General features: G+C 47.2%; 1 protein-coding gene across 2 annotated transcripts in view; it reads right to left on the minus strand.

Annotated features, from left to right (window-relative positions):
- Nucleotides 1-15841, minus strand: part of SHQ1 (SHQ1, H/ACA ribonucleoprotein assembly factor) — a 97520-nt gene that overhangs the window by 58266 nt on the left and 23413 nt on the right. For both annotated transcript variants that reach the window (XM_066596706.1, XM_066596707.1), the window contains exons 7-9: nt 13216-13328; nt 11681-11835; nt 4492-4545 (exon numbers count right to left, since the gene is read on the minus strand). In XM_066596706.1, the coding sequence (XP_066452803.1) occupies nt 4492-4545; nt 11681-11835; nt 13216-13328 (322 nt within the window). The remainder of the gene's footprint in view (nt 1-4491; nt 4546-11680; nt 11836-13215; nt 13329-15841) is intronic.

The following is a 15841-nucleotide window of genomic DNA, read 5'->3' on the forward strand; positions in this document are numbered from 1 at the left end:
CCGCCTTTCTTGATTTGCACCAGTGTATCTCATCTTTAAAAGAAAAAAAAAAAAAAAAAGACAAAAGCGATTTTGCAAATACTTTTAAGAATGTTGTTTGTGTACACAACTTTTCTGAAGAACTGAGTTTCCATGGTTACAGACTTCAAAAGACCCTTGTGTAGTCTGATCTGGTAGTCCTGTACAGAGCGGGCCACGGAAAAGTAGCCCAGCACGACACTCTTATGAAAGATGTCTAAATTAAAATCTGCCTTTGTTCCCCATAGCAACCAATCACAGAACAGCTTTTATTTCTTATACTGCTGAGGTAAAATGAAAGCTGCGCTGCGATTGGTTGCTATGGGCAACAAAGACAGATTTTCGTTTAGACATCTTTCATAAAAGGGTGATGTTGTGTTACTTTTCCATGGTGCACCCTGTATTACTCCATTTCTTCTGCAGGCAATAGAAGAGGGGACAGAGCTATTATAGAACTAATATTACAGATTCACCCAGCTTTCCCAGACTTCTGAAAGGCAGACCAGTCTAGTTGTCCCTGATGCTGCACAAGTATTTGCAGGGACCAGTCTATGGATGTGTGGCGGTACTGGTGGGGACGCAGCCTCCAGACCTGACACACATACAGAGTATGTTCTCTGGAGGAGACCTTGCAGGACTTCTAGTCACATGATCTCTGGGAACGGCGGGTTTTTGCATCAACAATTTATGTGGCCAATTAAAGCATAAAACAGACCTGGATCTGACCGAGACGTGTTGATATTTCTGCAGCCAGCAGATGCAGCGCCGGTGGTCACACGTCTTTCCTAGTGCTGAAACACGATCTTATTATTGCTGGATTTCGCTCAAGCAGCTTGAGGTCCTCAATGCCAAGTTTATACGTTGGTCTCACATTCACATTAACCCCATCACTGACAGTCTACACTGTGGTGGAGAACAAATAAAAGGAGTGACCAGAACTAAAAGAAAAGGTCTGCTTTCATGCCCCCAGACATAGTACCACTCCTGTCCATGGCTGTGTCTGGTACTGCATCTGGTATTCACTTAAATGTGGATAAGCTGCAATACTAGACACAACCCATAAACAGGAGTGGCGCTGTTTCTGGAAGAAAACAGACCCCTTTTTCTAATCTCTCACAAACTAGTTGTAAGTTCCAGCATTTAGGTAGAGCTGTACCTTCATGTGCTAATATATCTTCCGCTCCTCTGCAGAGCCTCCATTCATAGTAAAAGATGGAGAATTGTCTTTAGTCCTCCACCAGCACCAAAAGATGTTGTACAAGATTAGAAAAACATGTCCGCTTTCTTCAAAAACAGCACCACACCTGTCCACAGGTAGTGTGAGGTAGAACAGCACAGCCACATTCACTTCAATGGAGAGTAACCAACATTGGGTGCTTACTATACAAAAATATGCATGAAGTACTATCGTTAGGAGAACTACAAGCCAAGCGCAGTACCCCATACCTACAGGCGAGCAGCTACGTGGACAAAGTATTGATGAAATTAGCCCCAAGTGAATGGCTAGAGTCAAATCAGTCACAATTAAAGCATCCCACCAACGCACGTAGACACACGACTAAACTATCACTCCTGAGGCACACAAATGGATCACGATTCCTTCAGAACAGCACTCACCAGATGGACCATGGACATACCAGAACTGACAGTACCACAAATACTAAAAGCACTGAAGTACAGCCCACGCTCCCTCCCTTTAAGCAGATATATTGAGATGAACCTACAACTCTATCACAGAGCATATATAACCCCCCCCCCCCCCCCCCAGCGAGGTCACAAAATGGGAATATACCCAGATAGGTGCTTCAGGTGCCAAGAGGTGGGGGCAAGCGTCCGCCTTGTCTGTGGGATTGCACTGTGGTCCAGAGGTTCTGGGCCAGGGTACATCTCTTGACCATCACAAACCTACCTTTAAGAGCCCCATTTGATTCTGTATGGGCAATCTTTGGATATAGAGACCCAGACAAACTGAGATTAGCCGAAAGCTTCTATACATGGTGGCCATGGCCGGGGTCAAAACAATCCTGCAGACATGGATCAACGCAGCCCCTCCTCCCTTCAAACTGTTTCTGGAGAAGCTCTCCTTCCTTATGGGGATGGACTGGGTGGAGGCCTTCCTTCAGAAAGAGTCACAGGTGAAAAGGTTCTTTGAGGTATGGGAGAGCTTTATAGACATCCTACCAAATAAAGTGAGGAGGGCCATAGAGGAATCCTTTAGAATGTCCACATGGCATATGGAGAGATCCATGACAGGGGACCCCCCCGATGCCGGGGGTGTGCCGTGACCAGGAAGGCGTGGGGTGGATCCGGGTGTCTGCTAGAGTCGCATGATTGAGAGCAATAACTTGGGTTTACCTGAGAATACGTGACAGAGAAGAAATCAATCTAGTAAAATGTCGACTTGGTTTATCGTTATTTATATTGTTGAAAAGGGTCAAAAAGGTCAGACCCAAAGTTTGTCAACCCCCCCATCCTTTCTTCGACCTCTCCCTCCCTTCCTGGTCCCTCCCCCACCCCTCATTTCCCCCTCATTTTCCATATTTCTCCTCTCCCTCCACCCCTTCCCTCATCCTTCCCTTCCATACAACGTACATTGAGAAATATGACAGACAGTTCTGGAATTGCAGAGAATCGATTGAAGGACGCACAACGTAATTCCCCCCGAAACATAACCCCTACCACAGTGGATATGATCGCAGGGTTAATGTTATGTAACTTGTATACGAGGAAAAGTTTTGTGTAATTGGCAAAAGAGAAATTTTTCAATAAAAACAACTTGAATAAAAGGGGTATTCCGGGCATTTTCAACTGAAGACCTATCCTCTGGATAGGTCATCCGTAGTTGATGGATAGGGACTTGTCGCTAACGATCTCCGCCCATAAGCTGATCGTCTGGCACACTGTCAGTGGTCCTGTCCATACTGATAAGCAGAAATTGTAATAGCAGCGCGGTGCTCCCATTGATTTCAATAGAAGTGAAGCCGGAGCTTCCACTTACTGCCTTGCCCATTAATAATGATGTTCGGTTCGCTGAGGATCAGATAATAAATGTCCCCCTCTGCTCTAAAGTAGTTGATAAAAAGTGCAGGAGAGAAGGGATGGGGTGAAAACTAAGTGTCAGTCAAGCCTCATCGACAGATTTCCTACGGAGAATCAGACTGCAAGTTCTATATACAGTGATATGTAGAAGCTTCAGAAGACAAACGGTGCAAAGTTTTTAATTAAACCTTATTGCAAAAATAATTAGCAGCCAAAAATACACACATTGAAGTGGAAACATTTATTTTTAGCCCACTTTGAGGTCGTTAAGGGCCTTTCCCATGGGCAGATGATTTGGAAAGAGCCTTCGTTCACCTGATCTGCCACCAGTCACCTGACATGATCTCATCCCTTTGTGCAAACAGAGATGTGCTGCTGCCAACAATGGAACCATATGTGCAAGCACAATCGTTCATCATTATGAAATATTAGCAGAATTGTATGAATGTGCCCTGATCAACCTGCAAAAACGAGTGGGGGTCGCGCCGGGCAAAATAAATCTGCCTTTGTAAGAGGATCTTTATAATATAATAATAATAATCTTTATTTATATAGCGCCAACATATTCCGCAGCGCAGCTGATCTATTATGTGCAACAAGCGGCTTTAATTTTCCAGAGACTAGCAAATAATCATCAGGGCAAATAATGCCACTACTGAACGGGTCAATATAAAATGCATTAACCCTTTGCAATCCAATTTTGGATTCATGGTTTCCTAGGGGGCTTTTTGTTTCTGCCATTATACAATGGCGCCATCTGCTGGCTAGAGCCAGTACTGCGGTATGTGACATGCTGCAGAGTCCCCAGACAACAGAGCGACCAGTAATATACAGTAAGAATACCCTGCTGCATGTCTTCCCACATCGGAGCTGTACAGCCTCCAATCAGAATGTCTTTAGACGTCAGATAGTGGATTGGAAAGGGTTAATAACACAGGCTGTGCCTCTTCCGTGCGCTCTCATACAACACATCCATACTGCAACCAGCTGCATTACCCCCTCCTTCCCAACTGGGAAATAACATACGTTGGCACTGCGTCAGACAGAGGGCAATTATCTTGTTGACAGGGTGTTATTTTAATGGTCTACCTGCTCTGAACAGGGTAAAACCATGTAATCATGGGGGAGGGGTGTCCTGTCTGCAGCTTTCCAGGACTCCTAGCGCTGTGTTAGATGATGACTTCAGCTGCAGGACTCGCAGTCACATACAAATACACAAAGTTGCATTTTCATATGACTCCATGCACCAGACACGAGACACGTGCAGATGCAACTTACAATTAAAAGATGGCAGTGAACGCAGACCAAGTCTCCGAATTTTGTTTCCGCGTTCACTTCTATTGATGTGCAATGCAAGCAGAGAAAACCTTTGTCACTGGATCCATACTGCACCATGTATTACCCAATTAATGGCAGCCTAAACTATCTACTCACCTCAAACCAACTAAGGGTCCCGCTCAGCTTCATGATGTTCCACGCAGACTCAACCTGCATCACAGAAATGGCACAAGTAATGAGCATCTCATCGACTCAGATCAAACACGTTGCAAGACCACATGTAGTGAAGAAACTAATTAAACAACAATTCCATAATTTATAACGTTACTTCTTCACATGGGGAGTCAGGAAGGAACTTTCCCCCAATGGGCTAATTGGCTCCTGCCTCTTGGGGTTTGTGTCTTTCTCTGGATCAACAACATAGGAGGATAAACAGGCTGAACTAGATGGACATTGTCTTCATTCGGCCTTACATACTATGTTACTATGTAATGTTTAACTCGTCCCCTGCATATACCGAATATCTCAGAAAGCTTCCATAGCTAGAGAGCAATTATTATTAAAGGGGTTGCATCAAGATTAACGTTTATCACCTAGCCACAGGAAAGATGATGAAAATCTGATTGGTGGAGTCAGTTAATATATAGAGATGAGTGAGCATACTCGCCAATTGCCGTTAGCGAGTACCTGCTCGCTCGGGAGCAAAGATTCAGCTGCCGGCGGGGAGATTTCTCTCTTTTGCCCCCCCCCCCCCCCCCCGCTCCCCTGCTCCCCCCTGCTCATGGCCGCAACTCACCTGTCACCCGCGCCGGCAGCCGCACCTTTTCTTCCGAGCGGGGAGATACTCGCTAAGGACAATGCTCGATCGAGTAATTGTCCTTAGCGAGTATGCTCGCTCATCTCTATTAATGTGCATGTTCAAACTCTGAGCACAATTTCAAAGGCTGTATTATACTGCAGAGCTGCACACACAGTGACTCCACCAGCAGAATAGTGAGTGCATCTCTGGAGGAAGGTTGTGTGTCTGAGAGCTCTGCAGGATCCAGGGTGTGGTCGCAAGAGGCAGGTGTAGCTCTTGCTGGATCCCAGGAGCAGTGCACTATTTCTGGGCTTGTTTGCTATGGAGTCTCGTGCTTCCCCCCCCTGGCTCCGGTCAGGAGGGGGGAAGAATGAACCCCAGGAGGGGAGAGGATCTAGAGGCAGCGTCACCCAGACTCCCCGGAAGGACGTGGAACACAGGAAGACCAGAGGCCAAACCAAGAGCAAGGTCAGTGCTGCAAAAGCGCCTACAAGTGCCAGCTGGGGAGAGCATAAGAGGGGTGAATCTGTGACCGCCATGGCGTCTCGGATAGCTGCGAGTTTAAAAGACTTTAAGGAGGTCGGAAAGCAGCTCCAGAAATATCGCAGGGAGCTACAGAGTGCCCTCAGCGATTTGGATAAGGCCCCACGGGGAAAGAAGAAAATTACTGCAGCGGAGAGAGTTAAATCCTGCAAGGAGGCAGTAGATTACTACAAGGAGGAGAGGTACAGGATACTGCAAGCCAGCGGCCCATTTAAAGAAAAACTCTTAAATGATGAGCGATTTTCTGGAATGGCGCATGTGAGCAGCGACAGTAGCTCTGATGAGTCGGAGGATCCACAGGAGGGGATGGCGGTATGTTCAGGGGAGCAGCCGTCCCTACAGCAGAGGGGAACTGCAGGGAGCAGCATTCCTGCAGAGCAGGTTAGCCTGCCCCCCACATCGGAGGAGTCCAATGCCGAGGATGCAGACGACGACAGCGACAGCAGCAGCGGTGAGGGGGCGCTCATCATGCAGCAAATCATGCTGCAGGAGTCCCCAGAAAGAATGCACAATATGTACTTTGGTGACGACATGCCTGAAACAACATCTACGGGCAAAAAGAAACAGAAAAAAAAGATGAAGACCACCGTGCAGGAGAGGTTTGTGTACGTCACCAAGCACTCCGGTCCGGCTGCAAAGTCAGATCGGGGTGCTAGCCCTGGTATACCCCTAGTCCCGGGCTCTGCAGTGGGTCCGGTGCAGGGGACTGGGGAAGAGAGGGTTAATGCGGCCCTGTTAATGTACGTGTTTGCCATTGATCCTTTCCTTAGGATGATTGATGGTGGGCCTATGGCGGGGGTCGGGATGGATCGGGCGGTGCCGGAAGCCTCCCTCAGGGTGGCAGCGTACGCTGATGACGTCACCGTCTTTGTGTCCTCGAGGGGGGAGGCAGAGTACGTGATGGCAGATGTGGATCGCTACTCGGAAGCATCCGGGTCCGGCATCAACTGGGATAAGTGCGAAAGTCTCTGGTTAGGAAGGGGAGATCCTACATTTAGTCTCCCGGACACTCTTCCAGTGCCCCAGGACTCGGCTAAAGTTCTCGGCATCAAATTTGGCCGGGGAGATTACCCCATGCAAAATTGGGTGGTCAGGCTCGATGGTGCCACTCAGAAGGTGGCCCAGTGGAAGGGGTGGTCTTTGACCCTTCGGGAAAGGGTTAACCTGATCAAAACATACCTGCTCCCTTTATTCATCTACCTGGGCAGCGTATGCATTTTGCCAGAACCTCTCTGGACCCGGGTCTACAACCTGTTCTTCCTAATGTTGTGGGGGAACAGGTTGAACCTAATTAGGAGAGATGTCACATATCGCACGAGGAGACTAGGGGGGTTATCTATGGTCAACCCTGTGGTGTTTCTCGTAAACACCTTTGTTAAGATCAATATAGGCAACCTCTGGCAAGAGAGGGCTCCTCCGTGGGTATTCTCCTGTTGGGGATGGCTTCGGCCTTTCTTCCAGGAATGGGAGACAGGAGGGCGAGTGAAGGATCTTCGCACGCCGCACGGGCATCTTCCGGCTTACGCTACCGTGGTTCTGAAGATGATACGTCGGTGGGGTCTGGGGATGTGGGAGATCAGAACTCTGTCGAGGAAACTCCTCGATAAGAGGGTTCTGTTGACCCATTTCCAGAAGCCCCTGGCGCTCAAGGACTGCCCAAGTCGGGACCTGGAGGGAGGGTTACGTTTATTGAATTCTGACAGGATCCCCTTGAAGTTTTGGGACTTGACTTGGCGCTGTTTCCACGGGAGACTGTATGTAAGGGGCAACTTGAAGAGCAGGCCACTGGTGGATAGGGGTTGCCCCCGCCAGGAGTGCAGCAACGTACTGGAAAGCATGGAGCATTTCCTGCTTCAGTGTCCCTTTAATACAGAGGTGTACAAACGGGTGGGAGCCTCCATTGGTTGGCCCAGGTTGGCACGCCTCTCGTATGCGGAATGGGTCTATGGGGCATTCGGGGACCTTGGTCGCAGGGACCGGTGCACTTTATTCTTAGTCAGCCTAGTGGTCAGGTTTCACATTTGGAACGCACGGTGTCCAGTTTCGACGGAAGAGAAAATCCTCCCCGTGGATGAGGTGAATAGAAACATCCTTGGTGACCTGGTGAAGGTGCGCTCTCTGGATTATGAGAGGTTGGGCACGACTAAGGCCTCTCTCCTATGGAGAGGGTTTGTATTTCGTTAGGGACAGTCTTCTTATTGTTAGGGTCTTTGTAGGGACAGAATAGGGAGAGGTAGGGACAGTTTTCTCTGAGGGTAAGTTTTAGGGAAGGAGTAGGGACATTGTAGGGACAGATTAACTATAGGGATAGTTTTTCCATTTGGTCGGTGCCCGGCTTATCATATCCAGTCCTGGTGGAGGGCTGTGTGTGACACCAGTAGAGTTTTTGTTTTTCGGTCAAAGATAAAGTATGTACGGCTGCAGGTAACTGAACCTCAGGCTTTCGGGTATTAATATGTAGTGTTGGTTTGTAGTGTGTAGTATAAGAGAAGTTATATGTTTTGTTTGTATATAGGGCTAGGGGTTATAGATAGGTTGGGTGGGGGTTTATTGGGGGGAGGGGGGGGGGGAATTTATGCCTCAGCCGTAGCTTGACACGTCCCGACAATGAACACTGGGCACGGACTGTTGGTGCGGGCGTGGCCCTCAGGCTGCGGCGGGCAGGGTGTGTATGCGGTGCAGCCCGGCTCGTCCTGGACATAGACATTGAGCACGGACTTGGGATGCAGGCGTGGCTCCCGTGGCTGCACCGTAGGGGGTTGTTTGGGGTGTGTGGTGGTTTGGTCTGGATATAGGGTTAGTTTAGGATTATGTAAGGTTTTATTCTTTAGGTGGTGGGCATTAAAAAGAAAAAAAAAAAAAAAAAAAAAATTTGAAAAACAAAATTAATAAAAAAAAAAAAAATTTGAAAAAAAAAAAAAGGTATTGGGTGGTTCTTATTGCTAATTACTTTTGTTATGGTTGTTTGCATTTTTGTTATTATATAATTGCTTCGGTTATTAGTCGTTTTCTTTCTTCTTTTTTGGGATTTCAGGCTGGATCCTGTGAGTTATGGTTGTTTTCTTACATGTGTGTATATCGTTATATGTAGTATGTAGTGTATATGTATTGGTGAGGATGAGTGAGTGTAGTTTGGAGTGCAGGTTGGTGTAGTGTGCTGTGTGTATTGTTTGGACCAGATGGACCTTTTTCTTTTGTCCTGCAGTAAGGCAAAGTACGGATAACACAAGTGATAATTTGTTTTGGTTTTATGTCTTATGCCAAGTGAGCGAGATTTATGTTCTGTTTATTGTAATGTTTTTCACTTTTATAATAAAAAGATCTACAGGATGTAACCCAGGACCAGTACAGGATAAGTAATGTATGTATACAGTGACTCCACCAGCAGAATAGTGAGTGCAGCTCTGGAGTATAATACAGGATGTAACTCAGGATCAGTACAGGATAAGTAATGTATGTACACAGTGACTCCACCAGCAGAATAGTGAGTGCAGCTCTGGAGTATAATACAGGATGTAACCCAGGACCAGTACAGGATAAGTAATGTATGTACACAGTGACTCCACCAGCAGAACAGTGAGTGCAGCTCTGGAGTATAATACAGGATGTAACTCAGGATCAGTACAGGATAAGCAATGTATGCATGCAGTGACTCCACCAGCAGAATAGCGAGTGCAGCTCTGGGGTATAATACATGTATGTAACTGAGGATCAGTACAGGATAAGTAATGTATGTACACAGTGACTCCACCAGCAGAATAGTGAGTGCAGCTCTGGAGTATAATACAGGATGTAACCCAGGACCAGTACAGGATAAGTAATGTATGTACACAGTGACTCCACCAACAGAACAGTGAGTGCAGCTCTGGAGTATAATACAGGATGTAACTCAGGATCAGTACAGGATAAGCAATGTATGTATGCAGTGACTCCACCAGCAGAATAGCGAGTGCAGCTCTGGGGTATAATACATGTATGTAACTGAGGATCAGTACAGGATAAGTAATGTATGTACACAGTGACTCCACCAGCAGAGTAGTGAGTGCAGCTCTGGAGTATAACAGTATGTTCATTCATAGCCAAAATGCTGCAGATTTACCACAGCAGACAATTCTGCGACAAAATCTGCATTATTTCTGTAAAATAAACCATTGGCATTAAAATCAGCTGCATATTCGTAGCAGATTGCAGCAGTCACCTTCGCCTCACAAATCTTCGCGCCATCAGCGTACGCTTCACCCAATGGCCTCTAATGAGCTCTGCACCGTTAGCCAGGTAATGCAAGAGTGGCATCACCTGATCAGTGTCACTATGCTCAATAAAGGCTGCTAGTTACCGGTTGAAGGGGTGTGCTTACAGCTCGCAGAACTGCATGGCGAGTGCTGTGGCTGCTGGAATCAGCTGCAGATATGTAGCTGATGGAGTCAAAATCTGCAGCATTTCCACGACATGTGAGGCTGGGTTCACACAGGGCGGATTTGCTGCGGTTTTGCCGCAGATTGCCATTGCATATCCACACTGCGGCAAAACTGCTGCGTTTGCAGTGCAATGCAGCACAAATGAGTTTTGCAAAAAAAGCTGTTCTCACAGGGCGGATTTTTTCCGCACAGCCGCAGTGCGGAAATGTAACTACGGCGCAGTTTTCAAAGAAGCAGCATGTCCATTCTTCTGTCTTTTCCGCAGCGCTTTTTGTCTATAAACCTCTATGGACGCCGCAAAATCCGTGACAAAGTAAAGTAAAGAAACGCTGCAGAAAAACCGCTTGCGGATTTTTCCGCAAGAAAATCCGCAATCCCAAATTAAACTTTGAAGCGGTTTTGCAGCAGAAGCATTTCTTCTGCGGCAAAACCGCTACGGAAAAACCACGGCAAAACCGCAGCAAATCCGCCCTGTGTGAACCCAGCCTAAGGTCTCATGTCCACGGGGAAAATCAGCCCCGCCGCGGATTCTTCATGCAGAATCCCGCAGCGGGTCCCTCCTTTCCCATGGACACGAGGCCTAATAATAAGAATTGTTTACCTGTCCGGACGCTGCGGATCTGCCATTCATCGCGACCGGATCTTCTTTCTTCGGCCCGGCGGATGCGCTCGGCATGCCGGCAGCGTGCCGCACGCACGCACCGTGCATGCTTTCTTTTTGAGCTAATGGTCTTCCGCGCCGGAGAGCAGGAATTCAGCTGCAGATGTGCCGCGGATCCGGATGGCTTTCATAGGCTTCAATAGAAGTCTGCGGGAGACCCGCACTAAAATGGAGCATGCTGCGGGTGTTTTCCCGCACACGCAATCCACGCCTCAGGGGAATATGACATCCGCAGGTATTTAATTACCTGCGGGTGTCCAATGCATCCCTATGGGGCGCGGATCACGCGTGCGGGTGACCTGCTGCGGATCTGTCCCCGTGGACATGAGGCCTAATAGAGGATATAACTGAGCATCGGTCCAGGATAAGTAGTGTAATGTATGTACATGACTTCTATTTATTACTATTAGATTATATCTGCATTTTCTCGGACTGATGGAGGAAGTCGGAATACGCAGAGTAAACTATAATAGGATAAGCAAAATGTTCATTCCCTGAAACCATCCTGCAAAAACAGTCTTCACTGCCTGCAGCCAAGACATGATGTACAGAGCAGATAAAGAGCATCAATATATATTATACACAACAGTTTCGCTGGGAGATATTTTTCCGTTACGTGCCGCCGGGCAATTCAGGAGGCAGGCAGCAATGCCAGAATGGGCGGGGAGTGCTCCTCGCTATCTGCTAAATCTACTGCAAAATACTTCTAACAGCAGCCTTCAGCCTTATCCTCTGAACGAGAGGGACTCATTTTTCACCTGTCAGATTATTCTTCGCTCGTTGTCTGCGCGCCTCGCCTGTCAGGAGGGGAGGTGCGAGGCTCACAATAGAAGACTATTACAGCAGAATCCTCTTAGCAGGAGTATTCTCTAGACGGAAGACTAAGCCAGAGCCAGAGAGAGGGAAAGAGAAAAATCCACTTACGTTTCTCTCTCCTTCGGTTACGCGGACCTCGTAGCAGTAAGCCAGGAGCAGATCGATCAGGCTCAGGTACACCGGCGGCTCGGCCTTCTTGTCCAGTAAATAAGACTTGTTTGTGAATTTTCTTAACTGCTCCTTCTCTTTTTCGGTAAATATTACTAGTTGGAGAAGGAAAAAAGAAATTAGAGCCAAGTCCTGAGCCTTCTGTCAGAAATTCCATTTCTTCTAGCCATATCAGGTAAAGACAATATGGCTTCCTTTTCTACTTCCACAAGGGTTGCCATTCAGCTTTACTATGGTCCTGATGAGCCATGTAGCAATATGAAAGAGAAGGAGGTCACCTGTAGGACTAGGCACATTTGCTTTTCAGGTATCCGGGAAAAGGTAGGTGGGACTATAAGAAGTTGTAACGGCAGCCATATTGGGGGTCATCCGTTTTGCACAATTCAGTGAGACAATTTTGAGCGAGAAATTGTTCACCAGTCGCTTCATTTCAGATCACCTAAAGTAGTCGCTGGTTGATCTAATGGTTGTCTTTTAACAACTAGTCAACAACTTTGCAGGGAGGTGTGCGCCTTTCACCGATTGCCTTCTGCCTTTCTTAATAGGCAGAAATACATGGCAGCCCTGGTGGCCTTTTAGAAGGCCCTGGGAGGCGATGACAACCAAATGGCACCTTGCGATCTCATCGCAGGGAAGCCGTTCGGGACCATTAGTCACATATACAACCAGGGCGAAGAGGTTAAAATATCTATACACCTTCAGTAGCTATTGGCCAAAACACTCGTTCGGCCGCCATAAACTTTTGCCGACTCCAGTGTACACATGAATGCTCAGTTCGGCTGACACATGTATGTTTTCATTAAGAACAGTGGATAAAGCTACAGTCGGACACTTCTGACCGCAGCTTATCTCCAGGGAGGACAAAAGGATCAGGTGTGGAAATTCAATGTGTCCAATCCTTCTTTCCTCCTAGATCATCTGTTAAGGGAAAGCCAAGAGCCCCCATACAGATAACATAAAGTCATCCGGTCCTGCCAAAATCAGCTAAGTTGGATGACTCTTGCCTAAGGTGTACAGGGAGCCTTTAAATTTTCTGTAAATCCCACTGGAAATTGGGAGGGGTCTTTAAAGAAAAAGGTCTGCGGCCAGCGTTACACAACACATGCTTCTCTGGTGATTAGGATTCTCCTGTTGGCTGAAATCAGTCCTCCTTATCCTGGAGCAGCTGTTGTGTGACATCACGTTCCTTAAAGGCTGTTCCAAGATCACAAACTGCGTGAAGACGACTTGTAAGATGTTATTTAGGGTGAACCATGGAAAAGTAACCAGGCACCACACTCTTATAAAACAGCCCATCTTTGCTGGCCATAGCAACCAATCACAGCGCAGCTTTCATTTCTTAGACTGCTGCCGAATTTAAGCTGCGCTGTGATTGGCTGCTATGAGCAATAAAGACAGAGTTTCATAAGAGTGGGTTACTTTTCCGTGGCCCACCCTGTATGGCAATGTCCCCTATGAAGGGCGGAGGGTCTCACCTCTGGTGTCCTCACTGTTGGCTGATTCACCGCACTCTCCTTTCTGCGCCTCCACCCACCAAGGTTTATACTTCAGCAATTTTTGAATAGCGTCGTCCTCAAAGAGATCCGCCCTGGGGCGAAACAAAGGAGTCATCAGGAAGAGCCTATACCTGAACATTACCACTTATCATAGCCATGTGTATGGAAACATGGAAGACAGAAGGGTTCAGTGCCAGCACCCTTCTTCGCCATCAGTAGAAACAAGGCCTTGATTGGCAATCCTATTAAAATTTCTATTTCGTTGTCCTAAATGGCATATTTAGCAAAACGTAAAAGCAGAGGAAGGAAGGGGGGAAGAAAAATCACATAGGACAACTGAATTTCTTGGACAGCGAAGTGGCAACTCTTTTCTAAAGAAGGAAAATGCCCTTTAAAAGGAGGTTTGCCAACTTTAACACTCCTTCACACAGAAACGTAGGAGAATAGCCACCAACTTCTGCTGTCATTTTATAGGCGAAATCTGTGTAGAAAATTCCATGGCGGATTGTGCTTTATGAACATGGCCTGACAACTATCCCCTATCCAAGGGATAGAGGGTAAGTGTCTGATCGATGAGGTTCGACCACTGGGAACCCAAGCTATTCACGAGAACAGGGGTCCTGTACCCCCGTGATGTATGAACGGGACTGTCAAAACTAGAAGCATCCAACAATATCTGGCAGTCCCATTAAAAATAAATAGTGACTGCACACATGCTTTACCGACACTTCATTCGGTCCTAGCAGTTGGACCTCCAATGATGAGACACTCATCCCCTATCCTATGGAAAGGGGATAAGTGTCAGGCTGTATTAACACGGTGGAATCTGCCATGGAATTTTCAACGCAGTTTCCACCTGTAGAACCACAGCTATTCCCTTGCTGTATTGATGGCCAATCATCAGGATAGGTCATTAAATCGATTGGTTTGGGTCCGACGCTTGGGATCTCCGGCAATCAGCTGATCTCAACTCTCACACTCACTGCAGTGGACTGGATGTTGACAGGTCCATCTGCATTGGGGTGGGAGCTGCAAGGGTGATAGAGGTATAGCTCCTATTGATTTCAATTGGAGTGAAGTCTTCTATTGCACCTCTGGCTCCGACCCCAATGTGGATGTGCAGCCCCACTGCAGTGAGTGCAGGGGCTAAGATTAGTCGATTGTCGGGGGTCCCGAGTGGTGGACACCCTTTGATAAACTATTGATCTGCAATAGGTTAAATGCCCAGAATACTCCTTGAAAGCTGAAATTTCCTAGTGAGCAGCAACATGGGCTGAAATCCAAGCAGCAGGAAAGAGTTAAAGAAGCTGCGTGGCGAATCGCTCTTCTCTATAGACGTCTCGCCTCTATCACTGCAATGACTCCGCCAGCTCCATTAGCACGAGCACTTTCCCAGGTGGAGGACAGCATTAGCGAGAAGTGCCATCTGACACCGGGCGTTCTCGCAGACTCTCAGAAATATTGCCGCTGACTAATGCTCCAGACGCCTATAAAAATGACTGACAGCGAATACTGGAACGAGAAAAGAAAGCAGTCGCAGGACGGGAGAATCGATTCACCAGGGATGAGATTGGCAGAGAGTCGGGATTATTTGCTTCCTGGAGAATCCATGAAGAAGAAATTCATCTCCATTCAAGACAGTTATGGCAAGTTAGGAAAAAGCATCAGTCATAGAAAAGTTTCAGAAGTCTGGACTCCACCTGCAGAAATAGCGCCCATCTTACCCACAGGCTGCCTCTGGTATTGCAGTATTCAAATAAATGTGGCTGGGCTGCAATACCAGACACAGCCAAAATCCTGTAGGCCCTATAGCAGCACTAGGTCAACAGTAAAAGGAGTAAATTAGGCGTCCCTCTTTTATTAAAGGGCCCCGAATATAATGCAGTTATTGGAATTGCTATGGGCAGGGCGTGACACCCCAAGGAAAGAAACATCGCAGTGTCGTACAGCGACTGGTCGCCGATCACATGCCATATGTGCAAACAATGAGACATCCTCAGGGGACCAAGGAAATTGGTGGAAAAAGAAGTGGATAAGTAAGGGCCCTATTACACAGGCTGATCAGCACTTGTTTAAGCTCTACAAGGATTGTGTCGGCTGTACGGGGGGTGGGGGTGGGGGATCAAAATCTGCATGAATGGAGTTTGACGTGTTTTTGCAGGAGACTTCAACCCTTCAACTCAAAGGGTAAAATCTGCAGTGGATTCACATCAAGCTCCACACCAAAAGGTGCAAGTGTTTGATGCCGATCCGAACAAAAATCTTCAGCGCAAAATATGCTGTGGCTCCACATCAAAATCCACCACGTGTGAATGCGCCATAAGTTCACATGTCAGATGCCGCCGTGGGATCCGCCTGTAATACCGCAGCAGAAACATGCTGCTATTCTGCCGCAGATACGCACATAGATTTAGAACTGTCAGTGGGAAAAATCTGTGTGTGGAATTTGATACATTTCCGCATATAGAAGAAGTGACATGTCGCTTCTTCACGTGTATCTGTACGGAAACGGATTTCTGTATGCATATTTTGACACAATTGACAGGGATAAATCAAAAACTGTGGCAGAATACCTGCAAATTTCTGCCTTCATTTTAAAGGCGGA

This window comes from Eleutherodactylus coqui, chromosome 3, assembly GCF_035609145.1.
Source record: "Eleutherodactylus coqui strain aEleCoq1 chromosome 3, aEleCoq1.hap1, whole genome shotgun sequence".
NCBI lineage: Eukaryota > Metazoa > Chordata > Amphibia > Anura > Eleutherodactylidae > Eleutherodactylus > Eleutherodactylus coqui.